Raw genomic sequence first — 22,526 nt, 5'->3', positions numbered from 1 at the left:
AAATCTTTGAAAAGACAAATACTATTATGCAAAGGGCTGCCCTATCTCTATCTGAAAAATCCCGATATATATCGAAAATCATCGTGAAAATCTTCCAATTATCTATAAGTGAAAACGGCATCGATCCCAAGCCTACTTCCTACCTTTATGCCTTAAAATGCTGTCTGGATAGGTTTTGAAAATTATATCCTTGAACAACACAGATGCAGCAATGCTTCTGAAATTTGTCTGAAATCTGTGCTGTTGTAGGCTGGCATCCCGAGCACAAGCTATGATTTTCCTCTGTTTTTCTCAGTCTAAACAGCAGAAACCCAGCAGGGAGCTGGTGCCAATGAAAATAAATCAATACATTAATTTTGTTGTCAGCTTTCAATCTTTCCATGGCACACGCTGTGCACACAAAAGATTATGAATTACCACAATGCATTCTTTCCAGCAGCTTTCCTACAGACCACAGGCTGACCACTGATTAGGCTGATTGTTAAACGTGTTTAGGGAAAACAAATTAATTAAAGACCTTGATCAGCAAGAAATAAGCCTGGTCCCCCAAAAAAGCCAGACAAGTAGCTGCAAAGAGATTGAGAGCAATGTTTTCAGCCCACATCTTCATGTCAGGGACGAGTTTTCAATTGCTTGCCCTTGCCTCATTCTAAAGCTTCTGATATCTTGATCAGCCTAACATCTCCACTAAATTATCTTAGAGAACTTGCAGAGTCCACAGATCTCTCCTCCACTTGCCACTAAACTCCCACTTGATCATCCGTAACTTCCAACCACGCTCATGTTTTATTCATGGACTGTTCATGGTTGTTCTGCCTGTCAATTAACAGTTGTTTTGACTAAGTGGAGGCCTTGTGTAGCGTTGAGAGCACAGGCTGCGTAGCAAAGAGGGAATTTAAATTCAGTTAAAATTAAGCCCTGGCTTTTAACTAGCCCATAAAGATGTATCTAGCCAGTTCTAGACATTGTCCATAAAAATTAGCTTATGGCTTAATAATTGTGAACTGCTCTACAACAGCTGGAAACACTCACAAGCCCCTGCCTGCTTGGAGAAAATACAACAGTGCCGCATTTTCACTTTGAAGGACGCAGCGCATGCATTTTTTAATTAAATCGTATTTTTTTAACTATGATATTCACATTAGGTCATATCACGATTCCTGTCTCTTTAAATAAAAATGATGACTTTTGTTGTATCATGTTGTAAGATATTTAAGACTTTTTATGATCTTACATTTTGGAAAACTGAATTTAAGACATTAAGACTTTTTAAGGATCCACGGGAACCCTGTATATAATCCTGAAATATAAACCAAAGCAAGATCATGCTTTATTAATGCCTACTTTCGCTATTTCATAGCTTTTAAAGTACTGAGTGGATTCTCATTTCAGTGTAGTTACAGTTTTCAGTGTGGAAAGAATTTAGATCATTAGTTCTGTACAGCAGTACCGTCGCTCTCTAAACGCAGAATACACAGCCTGCGTAGGGCACTAACCCCGGTTGCAGAACACTCGCTGTGTCTGAAACCGACCCCTATCCACTATAATGTGCACTATTTTGGATGTCCGCCATATTGTAGAAGTATCTGAATTCTGAGTGAGCCACTCGTTCCCTACTTTTTTTCACTAATTTTTACCCACAATGCACTCTAATTTTGAGTGTACTCGATGACGGTTAAGTGCCCATAATCCACCGTGGAGAAGACGTACGAGCTGGGAGTTTACTGCTTCCTTCTCTCCTGCAATGTTTTATTTCATGCTGAATGTATTAAATTATTTTTTGACAAATCATTACTTGATTAAAATAACATAACATATAGAGAGGCAAATCATACAGATACATTTTCAAATGTACTCTTATATTTATACATAATTTTGCAATTAGTCTGAAGAATTCTTTATTTACTAAATTCACTGAGGTGATAATATTTTAACTGCACACAGTGGAGATGATAATTCTGTGGATGATTTAAATATTCTCTTATAACATGTAGATAATAATAATTTGGTCGGATGAGGGCGCTATGCACCCAGAAACGCTACCCAGCTTGTATTGGAGTTTAAAATTACTAAAGTATAACAAATAAATACAATAATGTACATTAGATAAAATGTGTTTACTCTTTATATTAACATATATATGATTCGCCATACGATTGCCTCGCGCCCGCACATCTCAAGCGTGCGTGACTCGCAGCCCTCGCTGTGCACGCACAGAAATGCTGTCCGTTCACGCTCCAGTTGTCAATCACGCGAACGGCAGAGCAAAAGGCATTTACACTTAACTTGTATGTTTACATGGATTTATACAGTTAATCAGCCCGAAGTAGCTGCGATAGTTACCAGTGCAAAGGCACAGGGTAAATGCGTAAATACTGCTCATGTCATGCGGGACAAAGCACACTAATATATTGCTGCACTGATTTAAAAATGTACACTTAAAAATGTATGTCATAAGAGCCCAGGTACAGAATCACCCTGAAAATGACCATCACATTACACAGAAAAGCCCACGCTAGCATTAGATCCACAAATTACCTCAGAGTGATGCCTTAATTTGGAGCTGCAATTTTAATCTTGAAATATCCGTTTGTCTTGGTGTTAAATAAAGGCATTGCATGACGAAACTATTCTTTTTTTACTGTGCAGAGTGAAGTGTTTCACTTAGTTAGAAGAGCATGACACTGCAGCAGTGATGGCCTCTGCACGAGTGATAGTCTGTGACAGTGCGTGCAGCTGTGAACTTCTGCTGTCGCAAAAGTCCCATTCAATAATCTCTCAATAAATTACACATTAACTAAAATTATACCCAGTAATGTAACGACAGGAATGCCGCCCATTGTAATGAAGTACAATTTTTTCATTAGAAATTTACTTGAGTGAGAGCAAAAAGTACTTCTCTAAAAGTAACATTTTTCCCCAAATAAGTTACTCAAGTAAATGTAATGCATTACTACCCACCTCTGCATATAATGAGCAAAATAATGTAAAGAAAACACCTTCAGATCACCCTGTCTGTGTTTATATTGCGACGATGACCGGAATGCTGTACATTATACCTAACATAAAAGCTGCATGCATAATATAAAAGAATTAGCTAAATGTTTTTAAAAATAGTTTTAGATGGAATATATAGCATCACACCTCAAGATACGTCAATTTCCGAAAGGTATTTCATAACAACTACCCGTATATTTGCACAATACAAATATTAATAAAAATTGACATTCCTGAAGCAATCTATATTCATCAAGCGCTTCAGTAGTTTCCACTGCAAATTCAGTATTTGGTGTATCCACACAAACAGCCTAATTAATTGACTAACTGGATCTGTCCCTATGGATCGGCAGTCATGTTCATATTAATTCCCAAGCAGACAGATATGATCATCTCCACCCTCCCATCAATCGAACAGAGCACATTGTACAGAGAACAAAGAGAGCGATAGATGAGCCTTGTCTGCTCTTTCTGCTCAGCCGCTTGAGTGATGGGGCCGGCGCATTTCAATTATCATCATGCTGCCAGCATACTTGTTTGAACAGCGATCAGTGCTCATATCAGCTCTGCAGATGGATTGGTTATACCTGGCAGAACCTGCCTTCGGACGTCATAAAAATCAGAGAGTAAGAGACAAATAAGACTATGTTCTCAGTGGTTACAATGCATCTTCTCCCTGAGGCACGGTCTCCTTTCTCAAAACCGCTTTCGGCTTACAAACGTTCTAATATGATTTTTCTTCTCATTATCGTTGGTCTTTTTTTTTTTTTTAGTGCATGATTGCCAGGGAGCCACAAAGCACTTGGGCATATTACAAGGGGCACACTGATGGTTTTTCCACTGTGTGCTGGGAGAAAAGCATGAGAGGGAGATCCTTTTATAACATCACTCTGTCTGGAAAGACTCCTAGAGCAGACACAAAGCCAACTCTGGAGTGAGGAAGGGAGGGGGAGAGAGAGAGACAGAAAGACAAAAGAAAGAATACAACATGCCTCAAAAAAAATAAAGAAAAATGAGGAAACGGGGAACAAAAGGAAAAAAGAAACAAGAGGAAAGACAGACAAACACTCGGTAGAACAAGGGTGTGAGAAGTGTGACGGCAATCCTTCAGACTGAGAAAGTTCAGCATGGATGAGTTTTGCCAGCTGAAAACTCAGGTCGCACGCCAAACACAGCAGTGTACGACATACAGCAGGGCCTGAAATTTACCGTGGGATTGTGGGTATTGCGCACAATTTTAATAATTTCCGCATGTTCCACGTCCATAATGCGGAGAATTCCTACACACTTTTATTCACTTTAACATGTAGATGACAATTAGCAAACCAATCCATTAATCAAATCAATCATCTTGTCTTTGATTCAAACTGTAATTCCAGAATCTGTGCAAGTAAATCAGCTCTACTGTGTCCCCCCCTCCCTCGCGCTCTCTCTCTCTCTCTCTCTCTCTCTCTCTCTCTCTCTCTCTCTCTCTCTCTCTCTCTCTCGTACACCTTGCTCATTGAACACTTGGCTTGTTGAATTTTGTGCAAGTGTGCGCAGTGAGGAAGTGCATATTTACTGAACTAAAGTTGTTACAGGTGTATAAACCTTCATAAACCTGTTAAATCGACATGCAATGGAGGCGTTATACTATGGCTGGGCGATATGGCCAAAAATATTATCACCATATACTTTTTCATATCGTTCGATATCGATAATTATCACGATATACATTCACATTTGTACATTGCACATTTTTTTATTTCCAAGTTGGCATAGGAAAAAAAAAAATCTTAAATATTCAAAATAGTCTATACAAAACTGCATTGGGGGCCCAGAGATTGCCAAAGCAGTGGTGTCTGAGGGATATTCTACCAAAATATAAAAATATTTTATAGAGTTTATCAATCGAGTGCATTTGGATGTTAAAAGATCTGTTAGATTTTGAAGCATAATGACAGAATATAATTATTACAATCAAATTATTTTCATATTTTGTTACATTCAGATAGCAAGCTTGGGGGCATAGAAGCTCGTGACTGACGAATGATACTGTATGGGAGTTCAGGGGTCTCTCATGAGAGAAAATTTAGAAAATGTTAAAGTCTGAATGGACCATTTTTATATTTTCATTAAAGACAGACAGGTTAGGCTTCAAACTAGTAATTTTATTGTCTTTCCTTGTCATCCATGCCAGAGATGATGACATCCGATTAGTTTCACAAAATCAGAAAATAAATCAATTTATTTATTATTCAAGGCTCTTAACATGCTGATTAATAAAGCTAAATTTAGAAGGAAAAAACGTTATGGTCTAAAGGCGCTCTGGAACCACGTTAAATTATACGGCACCTCAAGTCTACTCACATGCTGGGAAAAGAGGCAACGCGTGCAGAGCGGGACAGGGCATAAATGAAGCGTGTTATGTGTTAAAGAAAAATTTTCAAGAATACTGCACAGAAAGATCAGATCTGATGTACACAACACTGTTGTTTTGTCGCGCTGCTCACTAGAGCCAGTGAGAGGGCGCAACTGTCGTCATGACGTCTAGCTGACCGGACGTAATCAATCCGGGGTCCGGACCCGGACTTGGACTGTGGTGACTGACGTAGCCTAATCGTTAGCAAGGCAGCTAACATTAGCAACCTCATACAGTCTGAGAAAGCTGAACTGCTTGCGTTTTTAGCAACACACACCTGATCATCTGATGTAGAACACAGAATAAATATCAAAATTTACTCACTTATCATCGATATCATGGATTTTATAAATCGCAATAAATATCGAGATCGTTTATTGCACAGCCCTACATTACACCTTGCCTCTAAGTAAGCAATGCGATAAAACTTTTGCTCCTGTTTATAATCAACTAAGCTGTCAACACTGCAAGCCCGTGATGTTGGTGCAATCTAGTTTTGCCTCGTGACATCATGTCGTTCCCTCATATTATAGAACCTGTGACAAGAAAGGCAGAAATAGCAAAAATGCTTCGTGTAATGCTACCAAAACTAAGCTGCCAGTTGAAGAGTTATGCTTAAACATCTGTTACATCTCTCAACTCAATCTCTCCAGAGTTCCATCTGACATATGTAGGTATTTTTTCCGCCATGTGAATCAATTTTAATAAGTATATTATAATATATATACATAATAATATTTATACTATTACATTAATAAAATACATATAACTTGTATCTTTAATATACATATCGGTTTTCAATATACATAACTATTTAGTAGCAAGGGTCTCAGGATTTTCTTGATGCATTTTGTCAAGACAAAACAACAATTTTTTTATGTAACTGGAGAGTATTATCTTGTAATCAAAGGGATAGCTCACACAAAATTGAAAATTCTATCATTACTACATCACTTTCAAGTTGTTGCAAACCTGTATGACTTTCTTCCGCAGAACTCAAAAGGAGATGTAGGGGAAAATATAAGTCACCATTCATTTACATTTAATGGAAAAAAGATGCAGTGACAGTGAATGGTTACAGAGACTAACATTCTGCCTAACATCTCATTTTGTGTTCCTCAGAAGAGAGAAATTCATACAGGCTTGAGGGTGAGTAATGATGAACTGCCCTTTAACTACCTGTTTAAGTTTTCACTAAAGGTATCTGTCAAGAACAACAATATAATTGTAAGTCCGCATATGATTGCATTACGTCTTGCTGGGAAACAAGTGACTGAAAAGGACCATAATTAGACTATATACTTACAAATAATTTAATCTGAATAAAACTAGAGGTAAAAATTGAGAAAAGTTTAGAAGTCCATGGTTCAGAACCAAATATTACAATTTGAAGAGAGACTCCTGCGAGGCAAAATTAGATGCAAATATTCAAGTTTAATGAATTACGAACAGTGAATTTGATGACCCATAGCAAGTTGCTTTGTTTGGCGGTTTCCCCTGTGACGGGCAGTCCTTTGTATATAGCACATGTGGGTTTCACGCACGCTTCACATCTGTCCATGCCTTCTTTGCCTGAGAAATGTAGCTGTAGAAGGGTGAATGTGACCTATACACTGTAAACCCTAATGCTCAAAATAATTAATTGTTTTGAGTAGGGAAAATTTTAATCATACAAATTAGTTCAAATAAATTAACCTTGATGAGTATTTAGAACTTTTTATTTTGAGTTCACAAAACTTGCACCTTTTAAGTAACCTGAATTGTTTAATATTTTGAGTTTAATGAATTTGTCTCTAAATTTACAGTGTTATGTGTGTCTTTGTGCAAGATGAATGTAAAGGGAGATACTTGTTGGTGTTTAATGTTTCGTTGTGCTGTTTAGAAGAGTTTTTGTCATGTTAAAGTTTTTGGGGGGTTATCATTATGGTGAATAGTGGTGTTTGAGATTAGCTTGAGGACAGGTACAATATTGGATCGTTCTACAGTATACTGATATACTTGAGCAATTCCTAAGCTAATCAAAGCATGGTTAATCTAATTAGCATGCATTCAGCATGCAAACGCTCACTTCACTAGTTTGTTCTAGCTAGTACAAGCTAGCTAGGTTTCCTCTACATTACATATTTAATTTGAGCCTACGTGGTGATTTTAAGTTCAGCCAAAGAGTTACATTTAAAGTACCATTAAAATGCATGAGTTAGTTTACTCAATATTTCAAGTTAAGAAAAAAATCAACACGCATTAGCACAAAATCAAAATCTGACAGTTCTGCTTACTTAAACATGTAATTTATTAACTTAAAAAATGTTATGCAACTGATTACCTAAATTTTTTTGAGTTCTGCCAACTTATTCGGGTTTACAGTGTAGCCTTTTGTGTTGCATGAAAGTAAACAAATCTTCTAAAGACATGCATAGAAAATCCGATGTCTATCGTGCCATCAGCTACTGCTGAGGATGGTGAGGTTCCACCTGGTCAGCTAATTACTTCAGTGCTTGAACACACAGCACCAAGAACAAACAACACCAAACACACACTCAGAGTGTGACAAAGTCCTCCACAGTTTTCTCTAGGGGGAGCTGCATTAATTAGTATTAACCATCACCAGGCATATGCAGTGCATTCACATATCTCTCAGTGCAGCTAAACTGAACTCCAAACCGACAGAGACGAGAAACTGTGAAGAGTCCAAACAGAGGTCAAATAAGAACGCTGCTGCCGCTCTAAAAGTGTAAAGCATTACGACTCCAATTACCAGTTGCCCTCGGTGACGGCCCGAGTAGCTGTGATTGATTTAGACTCCTCCCATAATGCAGAAGAGCTGCAGGTTAAAGTACTATAACATGTCCACCCAGACAGATTCTCAACCTGCAGTAAATTATATGACACAATACAGGCCAGGCAAGGTGATAAATTGCCTTAGAGCATTCTGACTCTAAAAGACCCGAGGACAGTTCTTCTGTTAGAGATAGCCTTTAAACATCACACCCAGAAATTACTGCACCAACATCTGACATGTCAAGTATAACCCATCATTCAACTAATTCAGTTATAATGGCCATTCAACTGGTGTTCAAGGTCCCCATCTTGCCAAAAAGAGCCTCTGTCTCTCTCAGTGCACTGGATTTTTGAAGACTTCAAGAAATGGACCCAAGTCACAGGTAAGGTACATGTTTTCTAAATCAACTAATCTGAACAACAATCTGTCTTAATTAAAAAATGTAAATTCTCTCATAATTTACTCACCCTCATGCCATCACAGACGTGTATGACTTTCTTCTGCAGAACACGAAGATTTTTATAAGAATCTCAGCTTAGTAGCTCCAACAAATGCAAGTAAATGGTGACCAAAACTTTTAATCTCCAAAAAGCACAAAGTCGGCATAAGATAAATCTATGACTCCAGTGTTTTAATCAATGTCTTCTGAAGTGACTCATTTTTAACTGTACAGCTTGCCATTGCAGTCTCAAGGAATAATCATTTCAAGCTCGATTTCACTTCCTAGCGGTTGACGCATGCGCAAAGCACTAGAAAGTATAATCGAGCTTGAAATCTTGATTGCCAAGGAGACTGCAGATGTCAAGATTTATAGTGAAAAATTAGTTACATTTTGGTCTGTTCTCAGTCAAACTTGTCCCTCAAGTAATGTTGCCTCAGGTGTTGTGTCCAGCAATGATTCTTTTATTGCATTTATATTTTCACACACACCTACACACAGACACAATCTTCTCCTCAGTGACTTTGACTGCTGCGTACACTCTCACCTTCTCCCCATCTCATCTTCTGGGCATGTGGTCAACCTTGAACCTGCCCTTTGATGCTCTTCAGATCTCTGGATGCTGCAGGGCTAATACTGACCCGGCCAATATTAACAGTAAGAGAGCAGCACAAAGCTCCATATTTTCACAGCAAGAGAGTCAGTCAATCAGATTGGAACTGCCGATTTTAGTCAGTGCTTGCCATTTTTGTGCACAATATGCATCAGAGAGTCAATGAATACACTGTTGGCAGTCCAAGGGTGTGCTGTTTAAAGCTAAAGGCTAATTTACGGTTCTGTGTCGAACATACGGCGTAGGCTCCGTGTAATGGACAGCGCGTTGGTTTGCATTTATAGTTTTGCATTGGTGTCTGCACTGTTCTGCGAGTAGGCTATACAGTCAAAATGCTAATTATACATTCACAAATAAATAAAAGCAATGCAATTTGTGTATTCAAATGTATTTATTAAATTACTATAGCATTAAAAACGAGTTCAAAGTATGTGAACATGTTGAAATGCAGGTACATATTATTTATTATACATGTTGCCTGTATTGCAGGGAGAAAATAAATTAGAAGAATACTGTATGTTTGTTCTTGAGACGCTTAAATAATAAATAAATAAATATTTTGGCACACTTTTGACATTCCGTGCTGAAAAAGAAATCAAACTAATTCATAACTACTCACTTGGCGAACACTAAATGGGTGTTGTTTTAAAGACTTTACATTATACTTTAGGCAATAAACCAGCTCTTATCAGGTGCTTTTTAATTTGCTGACTGTGGCAGGGAGGAGGGCGGGGACGGGTCGTAATGCTGCACACCCGGCCCCTAATCAGGCTAATCAAGCCCTCGAGAGGGATAAAGGCGACCAGAGGCGGCAGTTCCAGAGAGAGAGTGTTACGGGCAGCTGCCCAGCATGTGTTTGTCTTTTTGTTTAAGTTAATCATTAAATTATTATTTTTGTTAAGCCGGTCCTCGCCTTTCCCTTTTACCTTATTACACTGGTGCCGCAACCCGGGAAGGAGGAGGGATGCACCGTAGTAGAGTCCTCGCCACTACCTTCCACCCCAACGGAGCAGCCGTGGCCATCCGCCGGGGGACAGAGGAGCCCGGCCGCCTGTGAGCGGAGGAATGGCCACCGACCACGAGGGGAGGAGGGGTTCCTAGCCGACTGCCTGGAGCGGTTAGGGCTGCTGCCAGGGGCGGAGGAGACCCCTACCAGCCACTAAAACACGGCAGGGTCGAGAGGACCACCAACCGTGTGCAGGGAGGGGCTCCTGGCCAACTGCCTGGATCGGGAGAACCGCTGCCAGGGGCAGGGGAGCCCCCTTCCATCCACCGAAAACACAGCGGGGCGTTCCATCAACAAGGGGATGGAGGACTGCCTCCGATCTGCCCGGGGAGGCGTGGCTGTCGTCCACTAGAGGGTGGAAGAGTGGCCGAGGACCAGGCTATGGTGTATCAGAGAACCAGTGAGTACGTTTATTTTTCTCTCTCTCGTCTCTCTCTCCCGCTGTCGCTCTGTGTTGGCCTTTGCCTCATTTTGTTGTTGTTGTTGTTGTTTTTTCCCTCCCCTTGTCACCCTCCCAGGTCCGAACAGGCGGGGCCGGAAAGGCGCAAGTATCAACGCTGACTACCACCCCTGGAGTCGCGAGTTCGAATCCAGGGTGTGCCGAGTGACTCCAGCCAGGTCTCCTAAGCAACCAAATTGGCTCGGTTGCGATTAGTGGTTCTCGCTCTCAATGGGGTGCGTGGTAAGTTGTGCATGGATCGTGGAGAGTAGCATGAGCCTCCACATGCGTAGTCTCCATGGTGTCATGCACAACGACCCACGCACCCCATTGAGAGCGAGATAAGTGATAAGAATTTAAATTGAGTCAGGACATCCTTCATCTGGGAACATGGGCATTGTCCCTTGACCCAAATATATGATGCAATAACAACAACCGTGAGAATAATATACTCTGGTTTTGTTAAACAAGCACCATTTAGGCAAAAGGAATAACTTTCCTGTGGTGTATATAAAGGCTTAGCACTGACAGTTGAAAAGAGCCGCCCAACTCGCAGTTCTCCGGCATTTTATTTTTTTAATTCAGCGTTTGAACCATACATGTCCCTACCAACTTTCAGAAAATCTGAAATGTCCCGACCAACATTTGGGCAATCTGACCACATATAAAATACTTTAACTTTATACTATGTTTTTATTTTCATTTTAACAACTTGTAATGCTCCGCTCCACTAGCATAGCTACACAAGAATTATGGGACTTGACTCTCCTACTATGAATGTATAAGGATAAATAATATGAGCAGACACAAGCTGTACAAAAAAACACAAGTCGTATTAAATATTTAAATAACATCAAACAAACAGTGATCACAACATTTACCGGTACCATACAAAAAGTGCAAGTGTGAGTGTGTGTAAACACCACTTTACTGGCTTCTTTTATAACCTTGTTTACTTCCGCATATGGGGCTTAGTCCATCACGTGATTGTGCGTGACGGAAGTCTCGTGGTAACACAGGAACCAAACGCTATATTAGAGCAAACAGACAATAACAGGGGAAAACAGTATAATTACCTTGACCACTACCGGACACATTTATCCGTGGTTATACTAGTAATTCCCATTATGTGGCTTCGCTACATAGAATCAAAGTTTCTTAGTGTAATTACTCATGTGTAAATTATTGCTCTACCTCTTCTGAAGCTACGCATAAAAGGCGTTGTCAAGTGGCATCTGTAAATTTTCTCAGGGCTGTTCACGATGCTCCAATCACACTCGTTTGTGATTAATGAGTAATTTTTTTTTATTTTTTTTTACCATTTTCTGGAGATTAAACAAGCAGATTTCCATCCACCCACTGAAATCAATAGATTTAAACAAGCATGCTCTTTGTGTACAAGTCTAAGTAAAAACATAATTAAAAAAAAAAAAAAAGAAAAATGTCCTGGGCTTGCATACAGCCCAATTAATGGAGGATTCTGCTTCGGTCAGTAAGTGCATTAATGAGGAAAACACCTCTGAATAAGAACGAAGGTTCATAAATGTGGGAAACCTGTAACTAATTAATATTTAGCATTATGTGTGTAGGTGAAAGGCTTCTTTCAAATAGAGCTTTAGACATAAATGTAGAGAAAGGGCTTCGAATGAGTGTTTTCGCATGGATATGAAAGAGAAAAACTGAATACAACCATTTTTGGTGTGTGCAAAGTAAAGTTTAAACACTAGGCTTAGGATCTATGCCTTTTTCAAACATCAATAATCAGAACATTTTCCAGATGATTATCGATATATTTCACATTTTTTTTAGATATAAATAGGGTTGCTCATTGCACAATAGTTTTTGTCTCTTCAAACATATTTCTCAACACTACTTAGTGTGAGAGAAAGTGTAAATTAAAGGGGGGGGGGGGGGGTCACACACTGGACGCGTCTGGTGGACGACATGGTGTGTTCTAAAATTCTAAAGTCATTTTCTATGAAGGTACACACACACACCGCAAGGCAGCAGTGCCATTCACCATCTCCTGAGGCTGCTTAAAATTCGGCATCGCCACAGAGCGCAACTCGTAGAGTTTCCCATTTAATTCGACCCATATCACTATCAAAAGGACAAAGATTATTTACTCTAGCCATCACTGGATGATATATTGTGTTTATTTATCTTTCATATAGCCTACACAATGTATTTTCAGTTATAAGCATGTCTTTTTGTGGTTTGACAGCTAGAATGAAAATCTAAATTGCATAATAATTTCTAATCATTCTGTTTGCGCAGTTACACCAGTTTCACACACTAACCTGCAAACTCATCAACATCACTTTCTTCATTCTTGAAGTACAAAAACCTTTGTAGCTTTTGTGCGTATGGTGGTGACTAGTCTTGCATAGCCAGGCCTTTGACTAAAATGGTAGAGTAGTACTAAAACAGTTAGTGCACAGACTTCAAGCGGTCCGTGGGCATGCTGTCTGAGGCTGAAATTATATGGTGACTAGATTCACAACTTAGTTTGGACTGTGCCTTGTCCTTCCAATAAACAGCTTCAGTAATGTTATATGTCCCACTTGTGGTCTCCCATTGCTATTACGCTAGACAACATTAAACAGAAGACCTATTTGCAGTGAATTGGAAAGCACGCAAATTTGGCTTCTAATTTAAATAATCGATGCCTCAAAAAAGTATAGATAAAATAAATAGCCGATCAATAATCGATATATATATATTTTATGGCATGCCTATTAAACACTGTCCTAGATGACACCTAGCACAAAAAAAAAACAACACACACTCACACATTCAGAGAAAAAGCTCTGCTTAATCTGTAAAACAGCTCTTTAGTCCTGAAATAAACACAGCTGCTAGCAATTTAAAGCAACATGAGAATAATGTTAAAATAAACTAAATGTCTATCATGGTATGTCTGTCCAGTTTCCATGTTATTTCACTGACAAAAAATGGGCGTGAGCGCCGTCTTTGAGAGGAGTGTCATCAGCAGCCAATGAGGTCACTCACTATGACCAGTAAAACCAACCAGTGATGCAAATTAATGAAGCAATGACAAAGGTGGAGGGAGGCTCATGGATTTAGGAAGTTGGAATGATGCGTGTCCAGGCACCAAAGTTCATTTAAATGAAGGTAGGAAACACATGTCCACAGTGCACACAGAAAAAAACTCCCTCACATACATTGAGGACTCAATGTGCCTCTGCAGATTACGCTCATTACTTAAAAGCTCTATTCAAACAATCTGTTCAAGCTTTATACTCAATGACACTGATTACCCCTAGAACATAACTATCACTACCAATCACACACACATTTATGATAAAAACTTTCAATTTAGAATGTCTTTTTGAATAAGCACCCTTAAACTGTTTTCTGAGGTGAGGTTGAAAATAGGATCCTTGTTGGAAATGTACAGACAATACAAATGAGACAATTTTCTTGATAATATGTATTACTGAAGTAGTACTGCTTGTCAATTGAAGATAAAATTGTCCATTTGAAATACATTTAGACACACTGCATTATTTGTGCATAGGTTACCCACAACGAGGAAATTGAGTAAGGCTTAGCGTTCATCACCTTCAAAGTTGCCCATCCATGATATGAGGTTGTAAGTGTAAATGGCTATCAAAACATAAATTAAAAAAAAAAAAAAAAACTGACTATAGAAAACAGTGCAAGCTGCGTTAAAGTTTAATATTTAGGATTAGGGGTTTGTTCAAATCTCCAAACACAAGTATGAACAATACTAATAATGCCTTAGCAAGAACCATTAATTTCTGTTTTCCAATCTGCATCAGCTTAATTTAGGAACAGACAAAGTTCGTGTCATAGTTGTCTAGCACACACAGTAAAGCAAATTCTGTGGTATATCTTGAGCAGTGGAAAACAAAATGTGCCTTACATTAGCAACAGAAATCTTTAATAGTTCCAGTGTTTTAAGAGCGTTTTCACACCTAGCTTCTTTGGATCATTTGTTATTGTTACCTGGTGTGTTTTCTCAGTTCAGTTCGTTTAGGCATACATGAACACGGCAATCACACTCAGATTCGCATCAAAACAATCGGTCCGAGGCCACCTAGACAAGGTGGTATCAGACCGATTGCAAATTAAACCTGGAGTGGTTCGCTTGTTGTGGGAATGCAATCTGACCCAACGGACCAAACAATATCCCTATAAAAACCATGAACATACCAGAAGGATCTTTGGAAAAGACATATGTAGGTCAGCATTTCACTGTAATTACTAATCAAAACACATATTGCCTTTTAGCGACTATATTGGATATAGCTTCAGGTTTAAAATAGGAGTTGTTTAATAATAACTGAGATAATTTTAGTACGATTGCTTCTCTCAGATAGTAGCAGAACACAGGTAGGATGGGGTCAGCAACTTTTTGACAGATAAAAAAAAAAGAAATTACATTCTTCCCATGGCTTTACTCTGCTGTTTGTGTGTGTGTGTGCGTGTGTATGTGTGCATGTGTATGTGTGCATGTGCAAGAGCGAGCTCTTTGATTGTGAGAATGGCACTTTTCAATACTGAAATAATGCAAAAGCAACTAATGACAGATAAAAACAACCACAACGTAAATTTTACAACTCAAATCATCTGTATGTCGAATAAAGTGTATATGCAGTGCAACCTCTAACTGGAACACGCATTCTGTGCCATGCGGTAACCTTTTGCATAGGCGTGACATAAAAAGCACTCTAAAATGTGTAACGGTTTACACATTTTTACAGGTATATAATATTAACCACAAACATTCTGACCAATAAGGGGACAGGTTGCTTACATGTGACTTTTATTGACAAAGTTTTGGTCTATTTTGAAATGTTGCCTTGTAAAAGCAAACCGAATCAAGAAGAAAATGCAACGTAACAATTTTAGCCCCTGTTTCGGAACAAATCAAACGAGCTACAGGTCTGAAAATGCCCTAAGACATTCTGTTCCCAGTCAGGCACAAATCAACCAGTGGCTAAGTCTCAAAGTAATTTTCATTCAAGATTGGATCCTATTTTCAAAAGCTGATAATTATACCTGTAGAGATCCCAATTTTGATTCAAAGGCAACACAGATTAAATGGGACAAAACTGTTCCATTTAAAAAAAGGAATGGTACAAAGTAATTACGTGTGAGAAGAAAAACAATTTCAGACCATCTGTAACCAAAGCATGACAAAGGCAATTTATCTACAGAAAAAAGAAAGTTGCTAACATTGTGAGATAATTAACTTAAGTTTGTAAGCACACCCACTTTAAAAAGGGCAGAATAAATTTGAACCCATAAACGCAAACACATTATTATTTTTAACTGCGATGATCTATCCTCTTTAAAACCATGTTCATGCACATTCCTCTCACCTCTCTGATTTTGTCCCTCTTTTCCTTGATGTCAGGGTTCCCTGGGTCACCATCGTTGACCCCTACCAGTTTGGGCATGGGTACTGGAGGCAGTGGTTTGGGCCCATCTTTCTTCTTCAGGTCCTCAGCCACCTTGGTCTTCTCTGTCTGGATCTCTGCCTTCAGCTCCTCTTTGGACTTGCGAAGCTTTTCCTTGGCTTCCTGTAGCGCCCGCTCATGATCTGCCCGGATCTTGTCACGAAGACTCTCCTCCTCCTCCCTGCAGGGCCACAGCCAAATATCAGGTTAACAAACAGTTACTTTAATTGCATTTCATTTAGAAACTAATACTGTGAATTATCAGTTATTGGCACTATTCATTGGCAAGTATAACAGATATCTGATATATTGGCATCCAGACATTATTCATCCAAGTAATTTCATATGTTTGTTTTTCAATATGAGCCAATCACAAAACATGAATAAATAGAGCAAATGCCATTTCAAAGCGAGTTTCACTATTCACTACTTACTCTGAAGGGCATAGCATTTGAATGGTGCAAGGCAATATCCTCTCATATGTGGCCATTTGAACACCCTACTAGTGCCCGACCGATTTATCAGTCGGCCAATATTAGCCTTTCACAGATATATCGTATCAGCGTGTATGTTTTCCGATATACGCAGATATGAAAACTTTTTTTCAGAACATATAATGCAGAAAACAATGCTTGGGGTGACATAGAATTGGTGTCATAACGTAGTTTGTCCAGCAGAGCATGCTCCGACTCTCGTTTACAGAGCTGAGCTGACGGTGGCTCTGCAGACAGTGCGAAGTTAAGCGGTGTGGAGTCAAGCGTTGTCTTCACGGTAAACTAGTTTGTGAAATACATACTGGAAAGTTAATAAACAATGACCACATAATTTTCCCTTTTCAGTATAACTAATATAACATTTTCCCTGTCCCTGACAACCATGTCACTCATGTTTATCACATCTGTTTGCTGTTAGCCAGCTATAGTTCGTCAGTGCAGTCAGTAAAGTAGCAGATTGAAAGGTAAACATCACAGCATCTTTTTGCAGATCAGCAGACAACAGTGTGGTGGTGGATTGTGTCTGTTGGGTGTTGATTTCACGCTACGTTGTTACCTAGTTGGTGAGATGCAATGCTGGATAGTAAATAAAGTCCATCTTTTACTCTCCGTGACAACGAGCTTATAGCTAACTAGTTAACCACGTAGCTACTTTCATACATTGTCAGCTGAGTGAAAGCTAATGTGTAAACATGTATTCACCAAACTGTTTTACTCAGGATTCGCAGTTTGCCCCCTTCAACCAAACAATTCCAGTCATTGCATTTACAAAATGTAATATTTAAAAGTCTGGTTTTCACCATTGAAAGATTCCCCTGAACGTGTATACCAGAATACAGTGTAACACCGCTGCCGCTGTTTATCTCTTGACTCCAACCTGCCCCCAATTGACTGGCAGTATTAAAATAGTCAGCATTTGACTGATACTAAACAGTACTACTGATTTTTATTTAGCTATTTATTTTATTTGAATTTATTCTTTATTTTAATGGTCAGCCATTTACTGAAACTAAACATACAGTACTGATTTTTATTTAGCTATAATTTTAATTTATTCTTTATTTTCTCAGTGTTCATTTCTAGAATTTGTTGACAATGTATAATAATGTCAAATATTCTTAAATACAAAATATTTAAGAAAAAAGTCTTCTGAGTACCTTTACATAGTCATGTCGGTGCACAAGCCACATAGAAAGGGTCTGTTTTCATTCCAGCTCAAAAATTAACTATCGGCCACCATATCGGTAATCGGTGAATTTTCCCCCTCTAAAATCGGTATTGGTCTCAAAAATCCCATATCAGTCAGGCTCTACACCATACTCAAAGACATCCATCACTGCTACATCTGCTTTCAGCTGTAAATATTGCTGTGGCAAAAAAAAAAAAAAAAAAAAAAGCCTCAAATATTGCATAATATATTACTCTGTGTGACTTTAACAGGGTTTTTCCTGCATTTAAAATTTTCTAGAACGCGAGATGAATATCACTGAATTTTCTTTGACGGCCTGAAATTTCATTTGGGCCGCCACAGAAGCAAATTCAATGACTTTCATGTTCGGTGTTTAAGTGCCAAATACGCTTTTAATCTGACACACGCACCCGCGCAATGTGTTTGAAACCCGGTAAAATCTATAAATTGCAACTTCCTCATTTTACATTCAACCATCACTTAATTTAAAAGGCAACACACGTGTGTCGCAAGTGCAGCAGCACACAGACATCTAGAATCCTGAACCATTATTTCATCCAATAAAATGGTTAAAATCTTCTGTGTGGGAATACTTTGGGTATGTTAAAGACTCACAAAACACCATCAATATTTCTCAGTTTGTAAGGTTTTGTCGCAAGAAATTGTCGGCTCAGGCAGGAAACACTTCAAACCTGAATCACCAACTAAATTTGAAACTGCTAATATTTGCAATGCACCAAAATACCATGATACCTAGGTATTTTTGTGACTGTTTCCATACAGTGAAAATCTCATACCGTTACACACCTACTCGCGCAAATTATCTGCTGTGTGCTATCACTGTAGGGTGCAGGTGCATATGCGAGTCAACAGGCTTCCCTCGATATGAGCACTCCAAAGACAGGATCCTGTATGTGGAGCATGAATATGGTAAGCTTGTCACTTTCTAAACTTAATTAGCCTTCACTCTATATCGCGGCGCAGACCACAAAACTTTCATGACCCATTTACATTTTTTTTTTTTTTTTTTTACTTTGAAGCTCAAACATCTGAAATGGTTAGACCCTTACATTCTAAATACCACTGATGAGGAAAAGAGACAACACTGTGCCATGGCACCAGCATTACATACAAGGCTTTCTAAACTACACATCACCCTTACTAAAATGTATCACGGTTAACTGTAACAAAATTTCATATTAAAGGGGACATATTATGCAAAATCCACATTTTCAATTTTTTGAACATAATTGTGTCCCCAGTGTGTGTAGACAACCACAAAATATGGTAAAAGACCATCCCCTCATTTCTTTCCTTTCCCCATTAACAAAAAACAGTGTCCCCGAATGAGCCGCTGAGGTTTGCAGCCCCTTATGACATCAAAAGTGGAAAGGGACCGCCCACGGCTGGCAAAGAGATCCAAGTAGCTTAGATCATTAAAACCTGAGTGAGCAGAGATCTCTCAGTTAGAATTTATGCAATATCATTTATATTTTATTATTTTATTTTATTTTACTCATTACCACAGTAGTGAGGAGCCATCCATAGTCTTACCTTTGGTTATGCCATTACAAATGCCACAATAGAAGAATGGTAAGTACCAGGGCAAGTAGAATGTAGAATATATAAAGAATAAACAAATTATTTAAAAATGTTGTCTGTGTGTTATCTATTTTCTAATGAGGGTTGATACTAGGAAATGTACTGACCATGTTTGCCTTCAGATAGTCTAATCACAGAGATGACTTAAATCATTAAAATCCTGATACAAATAATAAAATAATTTAATAACTTTTGATTATTTAAGTCATCTCTATGATTGACTAATATCTGTTAGGTCATGGAACAAACATTTTCACTAAATCAGTCCCACCTCAGTAAGGTGCTATTTTAATGTACAGTCAGAATATTTTAACTGGCCCTATAGAAATAAGATGTTAAATTACGTCAGTTTAGTTTGATTTCCTATAGTACCTGGAAGTAAAAACAACAACAAAAAAAAAAAAGACAAACACAAAATGTTCCAAGGTTTAGATGACCACTAATAACTTATATATCCAATAGACGGAGAGACAACCCAAATTTAATTAAAAATAAATTAAACCGAGTTATACTTGATATGCAACTACTCAATTACGTAAAATAATTGCAATTTTGTTGTAAACCAACTCATGCGCATGTCAGCTACCACCGGAGAGCATTTTTGACCTAAATTAATTGTAATTAAATTTGGGTTGTCTCTCCATCTATCACTTCGTAAAAACAAACATTAAATATAAATATTTAAGGTATATTTCACATTGATATCAGAATCAGCTTTATTGCCAAGTATGCTTTCACTGTCTTAGTGACAGGAGCTTCCAGTACACAAACAATACAGCAACAAGACAGAGATAATAAAAAAATTGAATAAAAAAAAAAGTGAATAGAAAATAAAGTATATATAGAAATACACAATAGGACTATACACACACACATATTATATTATATATATATATATATATATATATATATATATATATATATATATATATATATATATATATATATACATACATACACACACACACACTAATGTGAAAAATTCTTAGGCACATAAGGTGCTTCACAAAAACATTTGTCTTAAGGTGGTTATTTATATTTTCAGCTTTAGTGTGTCAACAGGAAATATACATTTTAGACTCCAAAACGTTTATTTTCCAAAAAGAATAGAATAGAAGAACAGGGAGCCCACAGAGACCCACACTGAATATTGAGTCAGTCTAAGATTACAATAAGAGACAGAAGCAATTGAGACAGCTGAAATGGATAGAAGAACTGTGTTCTTCAAGAAGCTTGGAACATCCTATCTGCCAACAACCAGGAGAAACTGTGTCCAGGTGTACCTGGGAGAATTGGTGCTGTTTTGAAGGTAAAGGTAGTCACACCAAATTATTGATTTAGCTTTTTTATATTTACTCGACTTTGTATGACGTTAACTGATAAATGAAAACAATTTATGGCATTATTTTTGAAGACATCCTCACTATGCAACTTTTTCCCAAATGCCTAAAACTTTTGCACAGTAGTGTGTGTGTGTGTGTGTGTATATATATATATATATATATATATATATATATATATATATATATATATATATATATATATATATATATCACACACACACACACACACACACACACATGCATACATACACACACACACACACACACGTACAATATACAAATACAATCTGTTATATACAGAAGCAAGGGAATGTAATGGCAGAAGAGGTATGGTATGTTGGATAAATATAAATAGACTCAGCTGTGTATTGCACATTAATTATTGTTCAATGGGGCAATTTTAACTGTTCATGAGATGGATAGCCTGAGGGAAGAAACTGTTTCTGTGCCTGACGGTTCTGGTGCTCAGTGTTCTGTAGCGTCGGCCAGAAGGCAACAGTTCAAAAAGGTAGTGGGCAGGGTGAGTGGGTTCCAGAGTGATTTTTCCAGCCTTTTTCCTCACTCTGGAAGTGTACAATTCTTGGAGGGAGGGCAGGGGGCAACCAATAATCCTCCCAGCAGTCCGAACGGTCCTTTGTAGTCTTCTGATATCCGATTTCGTAGCTGCACCAAACCAGAAAGTTACTGAAGTGCAGAGGAAAGACTCAGTGACTGCCGAGTAGAACTGTATCAGCAGCGTCTGTGGCACGTTGAACTTCCTCAACTGGCGAAGGAAGTACAACCTCTGCTGGGCCTTTTTCACAATGGAGTCAATGTGGGTCTTCCACTTCAGGTCCTGTGAGATGGTAGTGCCCAGGAACCTGAATGACTCCACTGCTGCCACAGTGCTGTTTAGAATGGTGAGGGAGGTCAATGTTGGGGCCTCATCTCCACTCTTTTGAGTGTGTTCAGCTCCAGGTTGTTTTGACTACACCAGTGAGCCAGCTGTTCAACCTCCCTGTATACAGATTCATTGTCATCTTAGATGAGGCCGATGACAGTAGTGTCATCTGAAAACTTCAACAGCATGACAGAGGGGTCCTTGGTGGTGCAGTCATTTGTATACAGGGAGAAGAGTAGTGGGGAAGAGCACATATCCCTGGGGAGCACCAGTGCAGATCGTACAGGTGCTGGAAGTGAATTTCCCATTTCACTAGCTGCTGCCTGTCCATCAGAAAGCTGGTGATCCACTGACAGATAGACATGGGAACAGAGAGTTGGTGTAATTTAGTCTGGAGAATAGCTGGGATGATGGTGTTGAAAGCCGAACTGAAGTCCACAAAAAGGATCCTTGCATATGTCCCTGGTCTGTCCAGATGTTGCAGGATATGATGCAATCCCATGTTGACTGCATCATCCACAGACCTGTTTGCTCGATAAGCAAATTAAAGGGGACCTAGAAAGGGTCCAGTGATGTCCTTCAGGTGGGCCAACACCAGTCTCTCAAATTATTTCATGACCACAGACGTCAGAGCAATGGGTCTGAAGTCATTAAGTCCTGTGATTTTGTGTTTCTTTGGGACAGGAATGATGATTGAGCATTTGAAGCAGCATTTGACTTCACACTGCTCCAGTGATCTATTGAAGATCAGTGAGAAGATGGGGGCCAGCTGATTAGCACAGGATTTTATACAAGCAGTTGAAACACCATCTGAGCCCTGTGCTTTCCTTGTCATTTGTTTTCAGAAGACACGGCACACCTCTTCTTCACAGATCTTAAGTGCAGGTTGAGTAG

General features: G+C 38.7%; 1 protein-coding gene across 4 annotated transcripts in view; it reads right to left on the bottom strand.

Moving 5' to 3' along the window:
• The window catches only part of LOC127446773 (mannosyl-oligosaccharide 1,2-alpha-mannosidase IB), a 146,281-nt gene that overhangs the window by 78,680 nt on the left and 45,075 nt on the right, over positions 1-22,526 (bottom strand). For all 4 annotated transcript variants that reach the window (XM_051707965.1, XM_051707968.1, XM_051707967.1 and 1 more), the window contains one exon: positions 16,047-16,305. In XM_051707965.1, coding sequence (XP_051563925.1) covers positions 16,047-16,305 — 259 coding nt within the window. The remainder of the gene's footprint in view (positions 1-16,046; positions 16,306-22,526) is intronic.

Source organism: Myxocyprinus asiaticus, chromosome 10 (assembly GCF_019703515.2).
Source record: "Myxocyprinus asiaticus isolate MX2 ecotype Aquarium Trade chromosome 10, UBuf_Myxa_2, whole genome shotgun sequence".
Lineage (NCBI taxonomy): Eukaryota > Metazoa > Chordata > Actinopteri > Cypriniformes > Catostomidae > Myxocyprinus > Myxocyprinus asiaticus.
This window is presented reverse-complemented; position numbering and strand designations above follow the sequence as displayed.